The 22445-nt window shown below is 44.5% G+C and overlaps 2 protein-coding genes across 2 annotated transcripts in view; both read right to left on the minus strand.

Moving 5' to 3' along the window:
* Positions 1 to 22445, minus strand: part of LOC311122910 (uncharacterized protein) — a gene marked incomplete at its 3' end in the record, with an annotated part of 141216 nt that overhangs the window by 91980 nt on the left and 26791 nt on the right. The window lies entirely within an intron of this gene.
* On the minus strand, positions 290 to 19967 carry LOC311122924 (uncharacterized protein). Its single transcript, XM_084197225.1, has 2 exons — positions 19826 to 19967; positions 290 to 2058 (listed from the first exon to the last, which is right to left on the minus strand). The coding sequence occupies exons 1-2, from the start codon at positions 19926 to 19928 to the stop codon at positions 878 to 880; spliced, it is 1284 nt and encodes a 427-aa protein (XP_084053351.1). The 5' UTR covers positions 19929 to 19967; the 3' UTR covers positions 290 to 877.

Here is a 22445-nt window from a genome sequence, read left to right on the forward strand (position 1 = left end):
GTGCAATTGGCATGCTGACTGCAGGAATGTCCACCAGAGCTGTTGCCAGATAATTGAATGTTAATTTCTCTACCACAAGTCGTTTTAGAGATTTTGGCAGTACGTCCAATCGACCTTACAACCACGTGTATGGATGGCATCGTGTGGGCGAGAGGCTCATGTTTCAGCATGATAATGCACGGCCCCATGTCGCAAAGATCTGTACACAATTCCTGGAAGCTGAAAATGTCCAAGTTCTTCCATGGCCTGCATACTCACCAGATATGTCACCCATTGAGCATGTTTGGGATGCTCTGGATCAACGTGTACGACAGCGCATTCCAGATCCCGCCAATATCCATCACTATATGCGAAGGAGATGTGTCGCGCTGCATCAGGCAAATGGTGGTCACACCAGAGAGTGACTGGTTTTGATCCAAGCCCCTACCTTTTAAAAAAAGGTATCTGTGATGCATATCTGTATTTCCAGTCATGTGACATCCATAGATTAGGGCCTAATGAATTAATTTAAAAATGACAGATTTCCTTATATTAACTGTTACTCAGAAAATCTTTGAAATTGTTGCATGTTACATTCATATATTTTTTCAGTATAATTAGGAACATTTTCTAGAACTTTCTTTCACTTTGAAAATGTGGAGTAGGATGTGTAGGAAAAAAAACATTTAATTCCTTTTTAGATTTAATTTGAAAAAAGTTCAAGGTGTTTCTATTTTGGAGTACACTTTCTACATGTTGATTTCATGGCAAAAACAAAAAGGCATTATTTGTCAACAACATGAGACAATGGGGGAGCACTGTCTTGTGTTCTTTGATTAACTTAAAGTCCATGTGATGTGAAATATCAATTTCCACACTGGAAGAAGTGGTAAGGACTCTATCTTGTGTGTATTCTCTCATGTACTTTAAGGTTCTGTGACGTGGTAAAACATTTTCCACACTGAGAGCATTGGTAGGGCTTCTCTCCAGTGTGTGTTCTTTCGTGCACTTTTAAGTGCCCTGACAAGGTAAAACTCTTCCCACACTGGGAGCATTGGTAAGGCTTTTCCCCTGTGTGCGTTCTCTTATGTTCTTTCATGTGCCCTGACCGGGTAAAACGCTTTCCACACTGGGAGCATTGGTAGGGTTTCTCTTTTGTGTGCATTCTCATATGTATTTTTAAGCCTCCTGATTGGGTAAAACTTGCTCTACACTGGGAGCAGTGGTAAGGCTTCTCCCCTGTGTGTTTAATTTTGTGTTCTTTAAATTGAACTAACGTGGTAAAGCTCTTTCCACACTGGGCGCATTTGTAAGGCTTCTCCCCTGTGTGTGTTCTTTCATGCACTTTAAGGTGACCTGACAGGGTAAAACGCTTCCCACACTGGGAGCATTGGTAAGGATTCTCCCCTGTGTGCGTTCTCTTATGTTCTTTCAAGTGTCCTGACTGGGTAAAACTCTTTCCACACTGGGAGCATTGATATGGTTTCTCTCTTGTGTGTATCCTCGTATGGGTTCTCAAGTACCCTAACTGGGTAAAACACTTCCCACAATGGGAGCATTGGTAAGGCTTTTCTCCTGTGTGTATTCGTTCATGTATTTTCAAGTTCCCTAACTGAGTAAAATGCTTTCCACAGTGGGAACAGTGGTGTGGTCTTGCTAAATGCTTCTCACCTGTGTGTGTTCTTTCATGCACTTTTAGGTGTCCTGACAGGGTAAAACGCTTCCCACACTGGTAGCATTGGTAAGGCTTTTCCCCTGTGTGTGTTCTCTTATGTTCTTTCAAGTGCCCTGACTGGGTAAAACTCTTTCCACACTGGGAGCATTGATAGGGTTTCTCTCTTGTGTGTATCCTCATATGGGTTCTCAAGTACCCTGACTGGGAAAAACTCTTCCCACAATGGGAGCATTGGTAAGGCTTTTCTCCTCTGTGTATTCGTTCATGTATTTTCAAGTTCCCTAACTGAGTTAAACTCTTTCCACACTGGGAACAGCGGTGTTGTCTTGCTGGTTTGGACGTCTCTGGGTCTGGTTCCTCTGAAGGACTCTTCTCACTGTCAGAGTGAAAGTCTGGTCTCTCTCCTGCCAAAGACAAACAGATTATTTAACTAGAAAATGAGATTTACTGAAGTATTTATGGTTGTGAAACAGTCTTGATAGTGGTCAGATGGCAGTAGTCATGGTAGTTGTGTTAGGCAGGTAAAATAAACATTGCTTTTAAAGCTGATACAACATACTTTCAGAAGCACAAGTGCACTTTGTTTCATGTCTTTAGGCCTTACCATTGCTGAGATATTACAATTTGTGTCCGTATTCTGGGTCAAAAGGTCACGGGAGATTAATGCACAGCCAAAGCCTTTTCCAAAAATGGCACCAAAATGAGACAGGAGGACTCAAATTAACAAACAGAAACTAAAATATCTCAAGATAGGAATGTCTTACCAACGTGAAATGTTCAGGGGTTATACCATAATATGAGCATGCTAAAATTAAATATATCATTAAATACGACATCATCATCGTGTCAGTGAAGTTATTTCCGGGTATCTGCTGATGTCGTGCTTGACTGCCGCGTCTCCCTGGTACCTGTTTAGTAACAGTGTTTACTCGTTAGCTTTGATTTGTTAGTTCTTCGTCTGTTTTTCGTTAAGTGTTTGTTTTTGTCTACCGTTCAGCCTGTTGGCCTAATGGAGTTTTGTGACTTTTACCACCTTGGTTTAATAGTGCTAGCTAGCTAGCTAATTGGCTGTTTACCACCTTGGTTTAATAGTGCTAGCTAGCTAGCTAATTGGCTGTTTACCACCTTGGTTTAATAGTGCTAGCTAGCTGCTAATTGGCTGTTTACCACCTTGGATTAATAGTGCTAGCTAGCCTGCTAATTGGCTGTTTACCACCTTGGTTTAATAGTGCTAGCTAGCCTGCTAATTGGCTGTTTGCCACCTTGGATTAATAGTGCTAGCTAGCCTTCTAATTGGCTGTTTCCTCTGAGTCTGGACTGCGCTGCTTTGTTCACCTCCACCTGCCTGGATTCTTCCTCTGGTCGCTGGCCTCCTGGTTCCCTGACCCAGCTCTGGATTATTGCCATGGGAATGTATTTATTTTGGATTTCCCTCGCCATACCTCCCTCTGGAATACTTATCGGATTACCCTCTTTGACTCTCCCATGTAGCTCCCGCCTCCCTGCTTATTCGGACATAAAAACACCAGAAAATCAGCTCCAAGTGATTTTAATTTAAGAAATTCTGTTCCCAAGTGTTCCCACACATAATAGAGAGACACGACGTGAAATGCGAGCAAGGTTTGAAATTATTATGTTTTAGTCAAACATTATTTTTGTTTGGGCTTCTTGCGGTCAATTTGCAGTCTACAAATTATTTGTAATTATGTTCCGGCCACCCGATCATCTGCTCAAGAAGAACTAAAAAAATTGGCCTGTGGCTGAATCGATGATCCCTGCCATTTAGTGAGCTTTTAAATATGAACATTTCCCTCATTAAAATGCAAATCAATTTATAACATTTTTGACATGCGTTTTTCTGGATTTTTTTGTTGTTATTCTGTCTCTCACTGTTCAAATAAACCTACCATTAAATTATAGACTGATCATGTCTTTGTCGGTGGGCAAACGTACAAAATCAGCAGGGGATCAAATACTTTTTTCCTCTCACTGTAGAAATGTACATTGTAGGTCATTAATCAATCACATCCCTCCTTAAGGATTGCACATTCAGAAAATCACCAGCAGAGCGAGTTCCCTTTTAATCAATATTCCCATTCACTGTATTGATGAAGCTCATGAGAGAGCCCACTCTGGCCTACTTGTGGATTACACTGTGCCAAACAATACGTCTTAAAAATGAACCAAATCAAAATGGGGGACTGTTGAGATGATATGAATATTTGAATGTTGAATAAACTAACATGACAAATTGTATTTCCGAATCTAGACATACTCCATATGTTAGAGCACACTATAAGGAGTATAATGACTCCTAGATGTTGTCTGGATCATGTAGGGTTCAGGATTCATAGGGTCTTACAGGAGGCATTTATAAGTCTAAAAAAGGGCCTAAAATGGCCACCTTCATCATGATTATATAAAAAAACTGTTTGTGATACAAATGTAAAAAGCATGTTATACATCCTTCCTCCCAATGACGTTTCTATGTGAGAATTGCCAATACAATCTGAGATACCCCCCCAACGTGTTGGGCTAGTCTGGCGTGGAATCGCTACTAAACCCCTGGCTTCTAGCCTAACATTTGGTTTGTAACAGAGAGCATTTGAATAAACCTTGTTCTCTACTCCTCCGACCAACAATGTTGCGATTTAGAATTCCGATCTCCAACCACCCTGCCATGAGGAAGGAACGTGACCGGGGGACACAGCACCCTGCCAAGAGGAAGGAACGTGACCGGGGGGACACAGCACCCTGCCATGAGGAAGGAACGTGACCGGGGGGACACAGCACCCTGCCATGAGGAAGGAACGTGACCGGGGGGACACAGCACCCTGCCATGAGGAAGGAACGTGACCGGGGGGACACAGCACCCTGCCATGAGGAAGGAACGTGACCGGGGGGACACAGCACCCTGCCATGAGGAAGGAACGTGACCGGGGGGACACAGCACCCTGCCATGAGGAAGGAACGTGACCGGGGGGACACAGCACCCTGCCATGAGGAAGGAACGTGACCGGGGGGACACAGCACCCTGCCATGAGGAAGGAACGTGACCGGGGGGACACAGCACCCTGCCATGAGGAAGGAACGTGACCGGGGGACACAGCACCCTGCCATAAGGAAGGAACGTGACCGGGGGGTAAGGAAGGAACGTGACCGGGGGGTAAGGAAGGAACGTGACCGGGGGTAAGGAAGGAACGTGACCGGGGGACACAGCAACTTGTTCTAAGCCAGCCAGATGGAATCAAGTATCAGCATCATTATTACGGCTGTAAAACCACAACAGTCACAGGCTTCATCATTAAGTGACTAGACGATGTCATCCCCACAGTGACTTGAAGAACGTATCCCAACCCAAAAAAAAAAACATGGATTACAGGCAATATCCACGCTGGGCTAAAGGCCAGAGCTACTGCTTACATGGAACGTACATGGACGCACGCGTACGAGAAAGCCCGCTACGACCTCCTGAAGAGACATCAGACGTGCAAAAGGACAATATACACTACATGGTACACTCTGTAAGATACATATGTGTTTAGTTTTTCAGTGCTTGGGGCCCATATACAGTGGGGAGAACAAGTATTTGATACACTGCCGATTTTGCAGTTTTTCCTACTTACAAAGCATGTAGAGGTCTGTAATTTTTATCGTAGGTACACTTCAACTGTGAGAGACGGAATCTAAAACAAAAATCAAGAAAATCACATTGTATGATTTTTTAATAATTAATTTGCATTTTATTGCATGACATAAGTTTTTGATCACCTACCAACCAGTAAGAATTCCGGCTCTCACAGACCTGTTAGTTTTTCTTTAAGAAGCCCTCCTGTTCTCCACTCATTACCTGTGTTAACTGCACCTGTTTGAACTCGTTACCTGTATAAAAGACACCTGTCCACACACTCAATCAAACAGACTCCAACCTCTCCACAATGGCCAAGACCAGAGAGCTGTGTAAGGACATCAGGGATAAAATTGTAGACCAGCACAAGGCTGGGATGAGCTACAGGACAATAGGCAAGCAGCTTGGTGAGAAGGCAACAACTGTTGGCGCAATTATTAGAAAATGGAAGAAGTTCAAGATGACGGTCAATCACCCTCGGTCTGGAACTCCATGCAAGATCTCACCTCGTGGGGCATCAATGATCATGAGGAAGGTGAGGGATCAGCCCAGAATTACACGGCAGGACCTGGTCAAATACCTGAAGAGAGCTGGGACCACAGTCTCAAAGAAAATCATTAGTAACACACTACGCCGTCATGGATTAAAATCCTGTAGCGCATGCAAGGTCCCCCTGCTCAATCCAGCGCATGTCCAGGCCTGTCTGAAGTTTGTCAATGACCATCTGGATGATCCAGAGGAGGAATGGGAGAAGGTCATGTGGTCTGATGAGACAAAAATAGAGCTTTTTGGTCTAAACTCCACTCGCCGCGTTTGGAGGAAGAAGAAGGATGAGTACAACCCCAAGAACACCATCCCAACCGTGAAGAATGGAGGTGGAAACATCTTTCTTTGGGGATGCTTTTCTGCAAAGGGGACAGGACGACTGCACCGTATTGAGGGGAGGATGGATGGGGCCATGTATCGCGAGATCTTGGCCAACAACCTCCTTCCCTCAGTAAGAGCATTGAAGGTGGGTCGTGGCTGGGTCTTCCAGCATGACAACGACCCGAAACACACAGCTAGGGCAACTAAGGAGTGGCTCCGTAAGAAGCATCTCAAGGTCCTGGAGTGGCCTAGCAGTCTCCAGACCTGAACCCAATAGAACATCTTTGGAGGGAGCTGAAAGTCCGTATTGCCCAGCGACAGCCCCGAAACCTGAAGGATCTGGAGAAGGTCTGTATGGAGGAGTGGGCCAAAATCCCTGCTGCAGTGTGTGCAAACCTGGTCAAGACCTACAGGAAACGTATGATCTCTGTAATTGCAAACAAAGGTTTCTGTACCAAATATTAAGTTCTGCTTTTCTGATGTATCAAATACTTGTCATGCAATAAAATGCAAATTAATTAATTAAAAATCATACAATGTGATTTTCTGGATTTTTGTTTTAGATTCCGTCTCTCACAGTTGAAGTGTACCTATGATAAAAATTACAGACCTCTACATGCTTTGTAAGTAGGAAAACCTGCAAAATTGGCAGTGTATCAAATACTTGTTCTCCCCACTGTATATATTGCACTTCAAGCCACACTCTGTGAGATACTGTACATGGGACAATATGTTAAAATTCCAATAGCTTCAACGACTTAAAAACCTCAAACCAACTATCAATTGTAGAAATTCATATACAAATATTGAAAGCATTTAATAAAAAAATCTAAAAGATTTTCAACATGAAAATATTGCCTCATTTACATTGTGCAATTTATTGACGGCCCCTAACTAGCCCTGGAGATTATCCCGTTAAAACGAACTAATGACATGTTGCACCTCTACCTTGCTACCTTTCAGATGAGCCAAGGAGGAGGACAGATGAAAACAGCAGGCCGGTGGAGCACTTAGAACAGCAGCAGCCAGGGGCACCTGGTAGGGAAGAGGAGGATACAGGAGACCCTGAAACAGGCCCAAAACAAGTTAAGCTACCCCAGTATCCCCTTGACCGTCTTGGATTGGAAAACTAAAGAGACACACCTGATAAGACACAGCGACAGCAACAGAAGAATAAGATATGATGGAGAGAGACATCAGACAAGACACAGAGACAGCAACAGAAGAATAAGATATGATGGAGAGAGACATCAGACAAGACACAGAGACAGCAACAGAAGAATAGGGGATGGAGAGAGACATCAGACAAGACACAGAGACAGCAACAGGAGAATAAGATATGATGGAGAGAGACATCAGACAAGACACAGAGACAGCAACAGAAGAATAGGGGATGGAGAGAGACATCAGACAAGACACAGAGACAGCAACAGAAGAAGATATGATGGAGAGAGACATCAGACAAGACACAGAGACGGCAACAGAAGAAGAGAGGATGGAGAGAGACATCAGACAAGACACAGAGACGGCAACAGAAGAATAGTGGATGGAGAGAGACATCAGACAAGACACAGAGACAGCAACAGAAGAAGATATGATGGAGAGAGACATCAGACAAGACACAGAGACAGCAACAGAAGAATAGAGGATGGAGAGAGACATCAGACAAGAAACAGAGACAGCAACAGAAGAATAGAGGATGGAGAGAGACAGTGTCACCAGCAAAGCACCCCCACACCATCACACCTCCTCCTCCATGCTTCACGGTGGGAACCACACATGCAGAGATCATTCGTTCACCTACTCTGCGTCTCACAAAGACACGGCAGTTGGAACCAAAAATCTAAAATGTGGACTCATCAGACCAAAGGACCTATTTCCACCGGTCTAATGTCCATTTCTCGTGTTTCTTGGCCCAAGCAAGTCTCTTCTTATTCTTGGTGTCCTTTAGTAGTGGTTTCTTTACAGCAATTCGACCATGAAGGTCTGATTCACGCAGTCCCCTCTGAACAGTTGATGTTGAGATGTGTATGTTACTTGAACTCTGTGAAGCATTTATTTGGGCTGCAATTTCTGAGGCTGGTAACTCTAATGAACTTATCCTCTGCAGCAGAGGTAACTCTGGGTCTTCCTTTCCTTTGGCGGTCCTCATGAGAGCCAGTTTCATCATAGCGCTTGATGGTTTTTGCGACTGCACTTGAAGAAACTTTCAAAGTTCTTGAAATGTTCCACATTGACTGACCTTCATGTCTTAAAGTAATGATGGACTGTCGTTTCTCTTTGCTTATTTGAGCTGTTCTTGCCATAATATGGACTTGTTCTTATACCAAATAGGGCATATTTTCTGTATACCAACCCTACCTTGTCACAACATAACTGATTGGCTCAAACGCATTAAGAAGGAAATAAATTCCCCAAATTAACAAGGTACACCTGTTAATTCAAATGCATTCCAGGTGACTACCTCATGAAGCTGGTTGAGAGAATGCCAAGAGTGTGCAAAGCTGTCATCGTATATTTTGATTGTTTAACACTTTTTTGGTTACTACATGATTCCATATGTGTTATTTAATAGTTTTGATATCGTCACTATTATTCTACAATGTAGAAAATAGTAAAAATAAAGAAGAACCCTTGAATGAGTAGGCGTGTCCAAACTTTTGACTGGTACTATATGTGTTCCAGAATAGAATAGAATAAAACTTTACTGTCCATCCAGGATGGACATTCTTCTTTGGCATCACCTTCCATTAAAAAGTATCACATACACATACATTCTCAAATCATACACATTTAAACCAGTCAGTCCATCATACTGCATACACCAAAAACATAGAGGACATTGATACATTCACTCACAACTGACCGCTGTCCCAACTGCACTGGATAGATAAGTACATATACCGATACAATTCACGTTGCATTTAGTAGTCCAACAGCACAAGGAACGAACAAATGTTTGAACACGTTCTTCTTGGCCGTGGGGGCGTTCTGAAGCGCCGGCCAGAGGGAAGCCTCTCGAACTGAGGGTGTAGAGGGCGGGAGGGGTCGCCAAACGACAGCCAGGTGTAGAGGGCGGGAGGGGTCGCCAACGACAGCCAGGTGTAGAGGGCGGGAGGGGGCGCCAACGACAGCCAGGTGTAGAGGGCGGGAGGGGGGGAGGGGGCGCCAACGACAGCCAGGTGTAGAGGGCGGGAGGGGTCGCCAACGACAGCCAGGTGTAGAGGGCGGGAGGGGGCGCCAACGACAGCCAGGTGTAGAGGGCGGGAGGGGGGAGGGGGCGCCAACGACAGCCAGGTGTAGAGGGCGGGAGGGGTCGCCAACGACAGCCAGGTGTAGAGGGCGGGAGGGGGCGCCAACGACAGCCAGGTGTAGAGGGCGGGAGGGGGCGCCAACGACAGCCAGGTGTAGAGGGCGGGAGGGGTCGCCAACGACAGCCAGGTGTAGAGGGCGGGAGGGGTCGCCAACGACAGCTAGGTGTAGAGGGCGGGAGGGGGCGCCAACGACAGCCAGGTGTAGAGGGCGGGAGGGGTCGCCAACGACAGCCAGGTGTAGAGGGCGGGAGGGGTCGCCAAACGACAGCCAGTGCCTTCTTTTTGGTTGCCTTGTGGAACAGACTGCTCAGCTGTGCCAGTGGTCGACCGATTACTTTGCTGTCTCTGTTTACTATTCTGCTCAGTTTGCTTTTGCTCCTCAGGCTCAGGTTACCATACCAGACTGTTCCCCGGGTTACCATACCAGACTGTTCCCCAGGTTACCATACCAGACTGTTCCCCAGGTTACCATACCAGACTGTTCCCCAGGTTACCATACCAGACTGTTCCCCAGGTTACCATACCAGACTGTTCCCCAGGTTACCATACCAGACTGTTCCCCAGGTTACCATACCAGACTGTTCCCACACCAGACTGTTCCCCAGGTTACCATACCAGACTGTTCCCCAGGTTACCATACCAGACTGTCATATTGCACGTGAGGATGCTCTCCACCAAGCTGCTTGACCCCAAACCCCTTCAATTTCCAGAGTAAAAACAGGTGCTGGCTTGCTTTTTTAAAATTTTAATACAGTCTGCATTCTCTGTAAAACTCAGCTTGTTATCAATTTGTTTCCCTAGGTATTTGAAACACTCAATCACCTCCGCTGGTTGGTCATTCAGAGAGAGTGGTTGGGACATCGGCAAGTTGTTGCCATTGATGAGTGTTCCAGAGTAAAGAGTGTTCCAGAGTAAAGAGTGTTCCACAGTAAAGAGTGTTCCACAGTAAAGAGTGTTCCAGAGTAGAGAGTGTTCCGGAGTAGAGAGTGTTCCGGAGTAGAGAGTGTTCCGGAGTAGAGAGTGTTCCAGAGTAGAGAGTGTTCCGGAGTAAAGAGTGTTCCGGAGTAAAGAGTGTTCCGGAGTAGAGAGTGTTCCAGAGTAGAGAGTGTTCCGGAGTAGAGAGTGTTCCGGAGTAGTGAGTGTTCCGGAGTAGAGAGTGTTCCAGAGTAAAGAGTGTTCCAGAGTAAAGAGTGTTCCAGAGTAAAAAGTGTTCCGGAGTAGAGAGTGTTCCGGACTAAAGAGTGTTCCAGAGTAAAGAGTGTTCCAGAGTAAAGAGTGTTCCGGAGTAAAGAGTGTTCCAGAGTAGAGAGACCCACAGTAGCAACTGTAATTGAGTACTGACAGTGTCTGCTGTGGCAGGTGGGAAGGTGCAAGTTACCTGAAATACATCTAATCTCTCAATGTTCTAATCTCTCAATGTTAATCTCAAAATGCATAAAATTCATGCATTTAGCTGTTGAAATTCCTTCTTTTTTTTGCAGGGGGAGAATCCCCCTCGGACCTCGACCCCCATACTGGCTTTGGGCTGAACCCTAAATGTCTTCAAACCCTAGAAATGGGCCTCATCCGCATGATAATTCAAATTTCCCGTTGCTGCCGGATTATTTTCCTGCTGTAGAAAACTGGCTCAAATTAAGATACTACATCTGTATGCTGCTGCTAAAATGATTTTTGATTGCCATTACCATTAGTATTTATCCTGCTATTGGTCACTATTAATCCTGTTTACATGTATATACAGTGGGGGGAAAAAGTATTTAGTCAGCCACCAATTGTGCAAGTTCTCCCACTTAAAAAGATGAGAGAGGCCTGTAATTTTCATCATAGGTACACGTCAACTATGACAGACAAATTGAGATTTTTGTTCTCCAGAAAATCACATTGTAGGATTTTTAATGAATTTATTTGCAAATTATGGTGGAAAAAAAGTATTTGGTCACCTACAAACAAGCAAGATTTCTGGCTCTCACAAACCTGTTTCTTCTTCTTTAAGAGGCTGTCCTCCACTCGTTACCTGTATTAATGGCACCTATTTGAACTTGTTATCAGTATAAAAGACACCTGTCCACAACCTCAAACAGTCACACTCCAAACTCCACTATGGCCAAGACCAAAGAGCTGTCAAAGGACACCAGAAACAAAATTGTAGACCTGCACCAGGCTGGGAAGACTGAATCTGCAATAGGTAAGCAGCTTGGTTTGAAGAAATCAACTGTGGGAGCAATTATTAGGAAATGGAAGACATACAAGACCACTGATAATCTCCCTCGATCTGGGGCTCCACGCAAGATCTCACCCCCTGGGGTCAAAATGATCACAAGAACGGTGAGCAAAAATCCCAGAACCACACGGGGGGACCTAGTGAATGACCTGCAGAGAGCTGGGACCAAAGTAACAAAGCCTACCATCAGTAACACACTACGCCACCAGGGACTCAAATCCTGCAGTGCAAGACGTGTCCCCCTGCTTAAACCAGTACATGTCCAGGCCCGTCTGAAGTTTGCTAGAGTGCATTTGGATGATCCAGAAGAGGATTGGGAGAATGTCATATGGTCAGATGAAACCAAAATAGAACCTTTTGGTAAAAACTCAACTCGTCGTGTTTGGAGGACAAAGACTGCTGAGTGCATTCAAAGAACACCATACCTACTGTGAAGCATGGGGGTGGAAACATCATGCTTTGGGGCTGTTTTTCTGCAAAGGGACCAGGACGACTGATCTGTGTAAAGGAAAGAATGAATGGGGCCATGTATCGTGAGATTTTGAGTGAAAACCTCCTTCCATCAGCAAGGGCATTGAATATGAAACGTGGCTGGGTCTTTCAGCATGACAATGATCCCAAACACACCGCCCGGGCAACAAAGGAGTGGCTTCGTAAGAAGCATTTCAAGGTCCTGGAGTGGCCTAGCCAGTCTCCAGATCTCAACCCCATAGAAAATATTTGGAGGGAGTTGAAAGTCCCTGTTGCCCAGCGACAGCCCCAAAACATCACTGCTCTCACTGTTTCTTTAACTCAAATTAACTCTTAAATCGCTAGGCGACCTGCCGCCCACCTCAACCACTCCAGTACCCCTGCACAATGACAAAGTGTTTCTTTAACTCAAATCGTAGTTATAGTTTTTTTTGTAAATTATATTTTATGTTATTATTATCTATATTTTAAATCAGTGCATCTTGGGTAAGAATTTCACTGTAGTGTTTTAAACCGGTTGTATCCTGTTCATGAGACCTAATCTCATGAACACCATGTGGTCCCATGCTCTACCAGGAGTAATGGCTGATCTTCACCTAAAACCTCAACCCTGTTATCGTCAACCCCTGTTAGAGGCCCAACGGTAACTTTATCAGTTTGATATTATATATGAATTTATTTGTATGAAGGGATACTTAATGAGAAAATGTTGAATTCATCTCAGACCTGCTTTTAAATAACAGTTAGGAAGTGTCCATAACAGGGTTGACAGACAGTTACAGTGAGGGGAAAAAGTATTTGATCCCCTGCTGATTTTGTACGTTTTCCCACTGACAAAGAAATTATCAGTCTATAATTTTAATGGTAGGTTTATTTGAACAGTGAGAGACAGAATAACAACAACAAAAATCCAGAAAAACGCATATCAAAAATGTTATAAATTGATTTGCATTTTAATGAGGGAAATAAGTATTTGACACCTCTGCAAAACATGACTTAGTACTTGGTGGCAAAACCCTTGTTGGCAATCAGAGGTCAGACGTTTCTTGTAGTTGGCCACCAGGTTTGCACACATCTCAGGAGGGATTTTGTCCCACTCCTCTTTGCAGATCTTCTCCAAGTCATTAAGGTTTCGAGGCTGACGTTTGGCAACTCGAACCTTCAGCTCCCTCCACAGATTTTCTATGGGATTAAGGTCTGGAGACTGGCTAGGCCACTCCAGGACCTTAATGTGCTTCTTCTTGAGCCACTCCTTTGTGGCATTGGCCGTGTGTTTTGGGTCATTGTCATGCTGGAATACCCATCCACGACCCATTTTCAATGCCCTGGCTGAGGGAAGGAGGTTCTCACTCAAGATTTGACGGTACATGGCCCGTCCATCGTCCCTTTGATGCGGTGAAGTTGTCCTGTCCCCTTAGCAGAAAAACACCCCCAAAGCATAATGTTTCCACCTCCATGTTTGATGGTGGGGATGGTGTTCTTGGGGTCATAGGCAGCATTCCTCCTCCTCCACACACGGCGAGTTGAGTTGATGCCAAAGAGCTCGATTTTGGTCTCATCTGACCACAACATTTTCACCCAGTTCTCCTCTGAATCATTCAGATGTTCATTGGCAAACTTCAGACGGCCCTGTATATGTGCTTTCTTGAGCAGGGGGACCTTGCGGGCGCTGCAGGATTTCAGTCCTTCACGGCGTAGTGTGTTACCAATTGTTTTCTTGGTGACTATGGACCCAGCTGCCTTGAGATCATTGACAAGATCCTCCCGTGTAGTTCTGGGCTGATTCCTCACCGTTCTCATGATCATTGCAACTCCACGAGGAGAGATCTTGCATGGAGCCCCAGGCCGAGGGAGATTAACAGTTATTTTGTGTTTCTTCCATTTGCGAATAATCGTACCAACTGTTGTCACCTTCTCACCAAGCTGCTTGGTGATGGTCTTGTAGCCCATTCCAGCCTTGTGTATGTCTACAATCTTGTCTCTGACATCCTTGGAGAGCTCTTTGGTCTTGGCCATGGTGGAGAGTTTGGAATCTGATTGATTGATTGCTTCTGTGGACAGGTGTCTTTTATACAGGTAACAAGCTGAGATTAGGAGCACTCCCTTTAAGAGTGTGCTCCTAATCTCAGCTCGTTACCTGTATAAAAGACACCTGGGAGCCAGAAATCTTTCTGATTGAGAGGGGGTCAAATACTTATTTCCCTCATTAAAATGCAAATCAATTTATAACATTTTTGACATGCGTTTTTCTGGATTTTTTGTTTGTTATTCTGTCTGTCACTGTTCAAATAAACCTACCATTAAAATTATAGACTAATCATTTCTTTGTCAGTGGTGGGCAAACGTACAAAATCAGCAGGGGATCAAATACTTTTTTCCCTCACTGTACATTCGGAAAGCATTCAGTCCCCTTGACTTTTTCCACATTTTGTTACAGCCTTATTCTAAAAATGGATTAGATTTTTTTTTTTCCCCTCATCAATCTACACACGATACCCCGTAATGACAAAGCAAAAACTGGTTTCTATAAATTTTAGCAAATTATAAAAAATAAAAAACTTTGGCACACCTGTATTTGGGGAGTTTCTCCCATTCTTCTCTGCAGATTCTCTCAAGCTCTGTCAGGATAGATGGGGAGCGTCGCTGCACAGGTATTTTCAGGTCTTTCCAGAGATGTTCGATCAGGTTCAAGTCCGGGCTCTGGCTGGGCCACTCAAGGACATTCAGAGACTTGTCCCGAAGTCACTCCTGCGTTGTCTTGGCTGTGTGCTTCGGGTCCTGTTTGAAGGTGAACCTTCGCCCCAGTCTGAGGTCCTGAGCGCTCTGGAGCAGGTTTTCATCAAGGATCTCTCTGTACTTTGCTCAGTTCATCTTTCCCTTGATCCTGACTAGTCTCCTAGTCCCTGCCGCTGAAAAACATCCCCACAGCATGAAGCTGCCACCACCATGCTTCACCGTAGGGATGGTGCCAGGTTTCCTGCAGACGTGACGCTTTGCATTCAGGCCAAATAGTTCAATCTTGGTTTCATCAGACCAGAGAATCTTGTTTCTCATGGTCTGAGAGTCCTTTAGATGCCTTTTGGCAAACTCCAAGCGGGCTGTCATGTGCCTTTTATTGAGGAGTGGCTTCAGTCTGGCCAGTCTACCATAAAGGCCTGATTGGTGGAGTGCTGCAGAGATGGTTGTCCTTCTGGAAGGTTCTCCCATCTCCACAAAGGAACTCTGGAGCTCTGTCAAAGTGACCATCGGGTTCTTGGTCACCTCCCTGACCAAGGCCCTTCTCCCCCGATTGCTCAGTTTGGCCGGGCGGCCAGCTCTAGGAAGAGTCTTGGTGGTTCCAAACTTCTTCCATTTAAGAATGATGGCGGCCACTTCATGTCCAATCAATTGAATTTACCACAGGTGGACTCCAATCAAGTTGTAGAAACATCTCAAGGATGATCAATGGAAACAGGATGCACCTGAGCTCAATTTCGAGTCTCATAGCAAAAAGTCTGAATACTTAAGTAAATAAGGTATTTGTTTTTTATTTGTACCATTTCTAAAAACCTGTTTTTGCTTCGTCATTATGGGGTATTTTGTGTAGATTCATTCGATTTTATGTTAATCCATTTTACAATAAGGCTGTAACGTAACAAAATGTGGAAAAAGTGAAGAGGTCTGAATACTTTCCGAATTCACTGTCCGTAACAGGGTTGACAGACAGTTACATAAGTGTCCGTAACAGGGTTGACAGACAGTTCCACAAGTGTCCATAACAGGTTTGAAAGACAGTTACATAAGTGTCCGTAACAGGGTTGACAGACAGTGTGGTACAAGTGTTGATAAAATGCTAGAGATATTTTAAAGTGTATTTCTTAAAAGTTTGTATGTCCAAAAGGCACCCATTTTGTGGAACGACCCAAAAAGCATGTCCTTCCTCCCAATGAAATGTCTATGTGAGAATTGCCAGAACAATCTGAGATAACCAAATATATTTTTAGGCTGTCCTGGCTGAAATTACCAGAGAGGGAAGGAACTTGATATCAGGACAGCGATTACTCACCTCGCGTTGGACGAACACTTTTTTTTCAACGAGGCGTTCGCGAAGGATATTCTACAGACTCCAGACAAGGCCCAGATCCCCGTCATTCGCGTGAGGAAGAGACGGAGATACCGTGGACGTAGGTCGGGGTGCCTTGTAAAGATCCGACGGCGAACGAGTAAACTGCCTCTCCCATCAATCCTATTAGCCAACGTTCAAGCTTTGGATAATAAAATGGACGATTTAAGATTACGGTTATCCTACCAACGGGACATTAAAAACTGTAATATCTTATGTTTCACGGAGTCGTGGCTGAATGACAACAATGACAACATTCAGCTAGCAGGCTATACGCTACATCGGCAGGACAGAACGGCAGACTCGGGTAAGACGAGGGGTGGCGGTCTCTGTATTTTTGTAAACAACAGCTGGTGCACAAAATCAAATACTAAGGAAGTCTCAAGGTTTTGCTCGCCTGAGGTAGAGTATCTTATGATAAGCTGTAGACCACACTATTTACCAAGAGAGTTTTCATCTATACTTTTCATAGCTGTCTATTTACCACCACAAACCAATGCTGGCATTAAGATTGCACTGAATGAGTTGTACAAGGCCATTAATCAACAGGAAAACGCTCATCCAGATGCAGCGCTCCTAGTAGCAGGGGACTTTAATGCAGGGAAACTTAAATCCGTTCTACCTCATTTCTACCAGCATGTTAAATGTGCAACCAGAGGGGAAAAAACTCTAGACCACCTTTACTCCACACACAGAGACGCATACAAAGCTCTCCCTCGCCCTCCATTTGGCAAATCTGACCATAACTCTATCCTCCTGATTCCTGCTTATAAGCAAAAACTGAAGCAGGAAGCACCAGTGACTCGGCTAATAAAAAAGTGGTCAGATGACGCAGATGCTAAGCTACAGGACTGTTTTGCTAGCACAGACTGGAACATGTTCAGGGATTCTTCAGACAGCATTGAGGAGTACACCACATCAGTCACTGGCTTCATCAATAAGTGCATCGATGATGTCGTCCCCACAGTGACCGTACGTACATACCCCAACCAGAAGCCATGGATTACAGGAAACATCCGCACTGAGCTAAAGGGTAGAGCTGCCGCTTTCAAGGAACGGGACTCTAACCCGGACGCTTATAAGAAATCCCGCTATGACCTCCGACGAACCATCAAACAGGCAAAGAGTCAATACAGGTCTAAGATTGAATCATACTACACTGGCTCTGACGCTCGCCGGATGTGGCAGGGCTTGAAAACTATTACAGACTACAAAGGGAAGCACAGCCGCGAGCTGCCCAGTGACACAAGCCTACCAGACGAGCTAAACCACTTCTATGCTCGCTTCGAGGCAAGCAACACTGAAGCATGCATGAGAGCACCAGCTGTTCCGGACGACTATGTGATCACGCTCTCCGTAGCCGATGTGAGTAAGACTTTTAAGCAGGTCAACATTCACAAGGCCGCAGGGCCAGACGGATTACCAGGACGTGTACTCCGAGCATGTGCTGACCAACTGGCAAGTGTCTTCACTGACATTTTCAACATGTCCCTGACTGAGTCTGTAATACCAACATGTTTCAAGCAGACCACCATAGTCCCCGTGCCCAAGAACTCTAAGATAACCTGCCTAAATGACTACCGACCCGTGGCACTGACGTCTGTAGCCATGAAGTGCTTTGAAAGACTGGTCATGGCTCACATCAACAGCATAATCCCAGAAACCCTAGACCCACTCCAATTTGCATACCGCCCCAACAGATCCACAGATGATGCAATCTCTATCGCACTCCACACTGCCCTTTCCCACCTGGACAAGAGGAACACCTACGTGAGAATGCTATTCATTGACTACAGCTCAGCATTCAACACCATAGTGCCCTCAAAGCTCATCACTAAGCTAAGGATCCTGGGACTAAACACCTCCCTCTGCAACTGGATCCTGGACTTCCTGACGGGCCGCCCCCAGGTGGTAAGGGTAGGTAACAACACATCTGCCACACTGATCCTCAACACGGGGGCCCCTCAGGGGTGCGTGCTCAGTCCCCTCCTGTACTCTCTGTTCACCCATGACTGCATGGCCAGGCACGACTCCAACACCATCATTAAGTTTGCCGACGACACAACAGTGGTAGGCCTGATCACCGACAACGATGAGACAGCCTATAGGGAGGAGGTCAGAGATCTGGCCGTGTGGTGCCAGGACAACAACCTCTCCCTCAACGTGACCAAGACAAAGGAGATGATTGTGGACTACAGGAAAAAAAAGAGGACTGAGCACGCCCCCATTCTCATCGACGGGGCTGTAGTGGAACAGGTTGAGAGCTTCAAGTTCCTTGGTGTCCACATCACCAACGAACTATCATGGTCCAAACACACCAAGACAGTCGTGAAGAGGGCACGACAAAGCCTATTCCCTCTCAGGAGACTAAAAAGATTTGGCATGGGTCCTCAGATCCTCAAAAAATTCTACAGCTGCACCATCGAGAGCATCCTGACTGGTTGCATCACCGCCTGGTATGGCAACTGCTTGGCCTCTGACCGCAAGGCACTACAGAGGGTAGTGCGTACGGCCCAGTACATCACTGGGGCAAAGCTCCCTGCCATCCAGGACCTCTATACCAGGCGGTGTCAGAGGAAGGCCCTCAAAATTGTCAAAGACTCCAGTCACCCTAGTCATAGACTGTTCTCTCTGCTACCGCACGGCAAGCGGTACCGGAGTGCCAAGTCTAGGTCCAAAAGACTTCTCAACAGCTTCTACCCCCAAGCCATAAGACTCCTGAACAGCTAATCATGGCTACCCGGACTATTTGCACTGCCCCCCCACCCCATCCTTTTTACGCTGCTGCTACTCTGTTAAGTATTTATGCATAGTCACTTTAACTCTACCCACATGTACATATTACCTCAACTAGCCGGTGCCCCCGCACATTGACTATGCAACGGTACCCCCCTGTATATATAGCCTCCCTACTGTCACTTTATTCTATTGTATATATAGCCTCCCTACTGTCACTTTATTTTTTACTTCTGCTCTTTTTTTTCTCAACACTTTTTTGTTGTTGTTTTATTCTTACTTTTTTGTTTAAAATAAATGCACTGTTGGTTAAGGGCTGTAAGTAAGCATTTCACTGTAATGTCTGCACCTGTTGTATTCGGCGCATGTGACCAATAAAATTTGATTTGATTTGATTTGATTTGATTTGATTTGATTGGTCCTCAACTCGCAGCTCAGCCACTTTATTTAGGATAAAGTGGAGTGAGCCTGCCCTGGAGGAGGTTAGAGTTGAAGGATTTGTTGCCATAGAAACTTACCTGGCTAAGAGGTAAGCCACCTTCAACGGTTATCCTGAGTTGAATTCAGAATTGACTCTATATTTAATGTTTCACTCCATCCACAGCTACTGATGGACAAGACTCTGGAATTTAAATAAGCTAGCTACCTTTATCATAGAAAGAACAGCAGAACGCATTTGATCCATTGTTACGTTCTGTTGGTGGTCCCCACTATTTGTAGCTTTAACAATTCCTACAGTACAGAACAACATATTCAACTGTACAATTTCAGTAGAATGCCCCTTAAAAACCACACATTCAACGTTTTTGCCCGTTTTTGAGACAGTACTCACTGGTGTTAATGGGATCTCCAGTCTCTTCTTCTTTTTTTCCCTTCTCCTCCTCCTCCTCTTTCACTCTAAAAACGTCTTCCTCTACCTTCACCCCGACAGTCATCGCCGTCTCCTCCTTCACTCTAAAAACGTCTTCCTCTACCTTCACCGCCTCCTCCTTCGCTCTAAAAACGTCTTCCTCTACCTTCACCGCCTCCTCCTTCGCTCTAAAAACGTCTTCCTCTACCTTCACCCCGACAGTCATCGCTGCCTCCTCTTTCACTCTAAAAATGTCTTCCTCTACCTTCACCGCCTCCTCCTTCGCTCTAAAAACGTCTTCCTCTACCTTCACCCCGACAGTCATCGCTGCCTCCTCTTTCACTCTAAAAATGTCTTCCTCTACCTTCACCGCCTCCTCCTTCGCTCTAAAAATGTCTTCCTCTACCTTCACCGCGACAGTCATCGCCGCCTCCTCCTTCGCTCCAAAAACCGTATCCTCTTGTTTCTCTCCCTCGTCTTCTTTCACGGTAACATCCTCCTCCTCTTTCACTCTGAAAGCTTCTTCCTCTTCTGTCACCATAACGTCTTTCTCTTCTTCTTTCACTGTAACAGCCTCACCCTCTACTTCTTGTTTTACTGTGACAGACTCCTCTTCCTCTTCTTCTTTCATTAGAGTTTCTGTCTCCGTCCAGCAGACCTCCTCTTCTTTAGCAGGGAGGAAGTAGTTTAGGGAGCTCATGGTCGGGGATGTTATCTAGCTAGCTTGTTACCATTAGCGACTAGCCTAGTGCTAATTAAACCATCCAGCTAGCTGACTAACAACAACAACAACGTAAATATGCTATTAAATGGGGTAACTAGTAGATACGACGGAAGTGTGTTGAAAACAAAATGGCTAATAATCACCGAAAGCGTCTAAAGAGCTCCAATGTTTAGGCTATGTTGGTTAGCAAGCTACGGAGGAGGTTGACTAGCTGCTGTTGTTGTCAGGGTTGCCAGGTCACGATACAATTTCTATCTAAACCAATGACCACTCAAAACCCGCACACAAGGCCTGAAAACTAGCTCCCACCAAAACATTTCGCCGCAAGATCGGAGTTAGCCAATATTTAGCCAATAAACACTTTTCCCATAACGTTATCGGGCGATTTAAGAAGGAATATTCACGTAACTTGTAACGACGTAAGAAGCAACATTCGGTTTTCCATGGAAACAATAATTATTGCGAGCTAAAGTAACTAAAAGGAATTTAAATATGTCACAAGATAAATTATAATTCGCCCTCATTAAACTCGACAGATAAAATGGATGTCGAATTAACTCGTTTGACTGCTATGTTTGTAAATAAATCCGTTATGTCATGTGCATAACTATAGATAAATCCAACAGGAGAGTTTGAGGGATGAAAGTTGGACAGAGGATCTCAACCTCTTGTGCATTTTCAGGCAATTGTTACGCAATGTGCCAGACGTTAAGACTCCAAACCCTTATAAAAGGCCTGTTTGCGAGATTGATTTGTCATCTCAATAGGCATAGGCTAAGTCTACTGACTAAAAGCTGGGTTTATGATTGTAATTAAAGGCCTACATCTCATTTCAGATAGCCTACAGTAACCTAGGCAATATGCCAAATGAACGATTCAGCAGCTTGCTTATTTCAAATTGACAGACTAATTGATTCAACATGAATAGTGATGCAATTTCGAGGTAAGAAGTGCTTCCGTTGCCATGCTTGAATAGGCTACTGAGGATGGGGTCGTATTAATAATATGGATATGAACTGAATAGGCCTATGCTTGTCAACAACAACCTGTTTTTTGTTAGTTTTTTACCTGTAGCGTAATCTGACGGACTGTTACCTTCAATCTAATGCGTTCTAATAACAGCTGATCCGCCATTGCGATAGAACTGTGACCATGATCACAATGGATAACTTCCAATTTCATTAACTAAACATGGCCATTAATAATTACATAATAACACAATGCTACAACAACAATAAACTGAAGTTATAGGCAATTTTTTAAAATCCGTTTGCCAACTCCAGGTAGGCTACACAATAGTGGCACAAATTGATTTGCAATGACTACAGTGATAGTCATTTCATCATATTTATTGTATCAAATGGTTGCCTATAGTAGCCCACATAGCAGACATAGGCATAACTGCGAACATGGCAACCCTGGTTGTTGTTGAAGCGCCGTATCCACTAGATTATACGTCACCCGGCAGCATTGCCTGAAATACGCACATCGCCATCTGCTGACTACAGTGGGTAACGCAGTTGGTACAATTTACATTTTATTTTCAGACAAAAAGTTCATTTTTCACTTATTTCATCAAATAATATTATTATTTGGAAACGTACAAAGAGAAGCATGTGTTAACCAGTGCATATTTTATTAATGAATGACAATTAAAAACAAAATATACTACAGCACATCTGCATTTAGTAAATCAGTCAGTCAAACAGATATCACAATAAGCATCTAGCCCCTAATGGCCAACATGGTGTAACAATACATTTTATAATGAACGTCTTATTAGTGGCATTTTACATTTTAATTCTATTCAGACAAAAATGTATTGCATTAATCCATTTTTTTTTTATTTTTTTTTACAATCAGCACCTGTGTTTTATC

This window comes from Coregonus lavaretus, assembly GCF_964263955.1.
Source record: "Coregonus lavaretus genome assembly, contig: HAP1_SCAFFOLD_102, whole genome shotgun sequence".
NCBI lineage: Eukaryota > Metazoa > Chordata > Actinopteri > Salmoniformes > Salmonidae > Coregonus > Coregonus lavaretus.

What these genes read in the sequence shown, in the direction of transcription:
- LOC311122924 (XM_084197225.1), bottom strand. Translation starts at nt 19,928, where the DNA reads ATGACTGTCGGGGTGAAGGTAGAGGAAGACGTTTTTAGAGTGAAAGAG. An exon ending in TGGAGATCCCATTAACACCA is followed by an intron (nt 2,059 to 19,825) that starts GTGAGTACTGTC and finishes TGTCTTTGGCAG; the next exon opens with GAGAGAGACCAGACTTTCAC.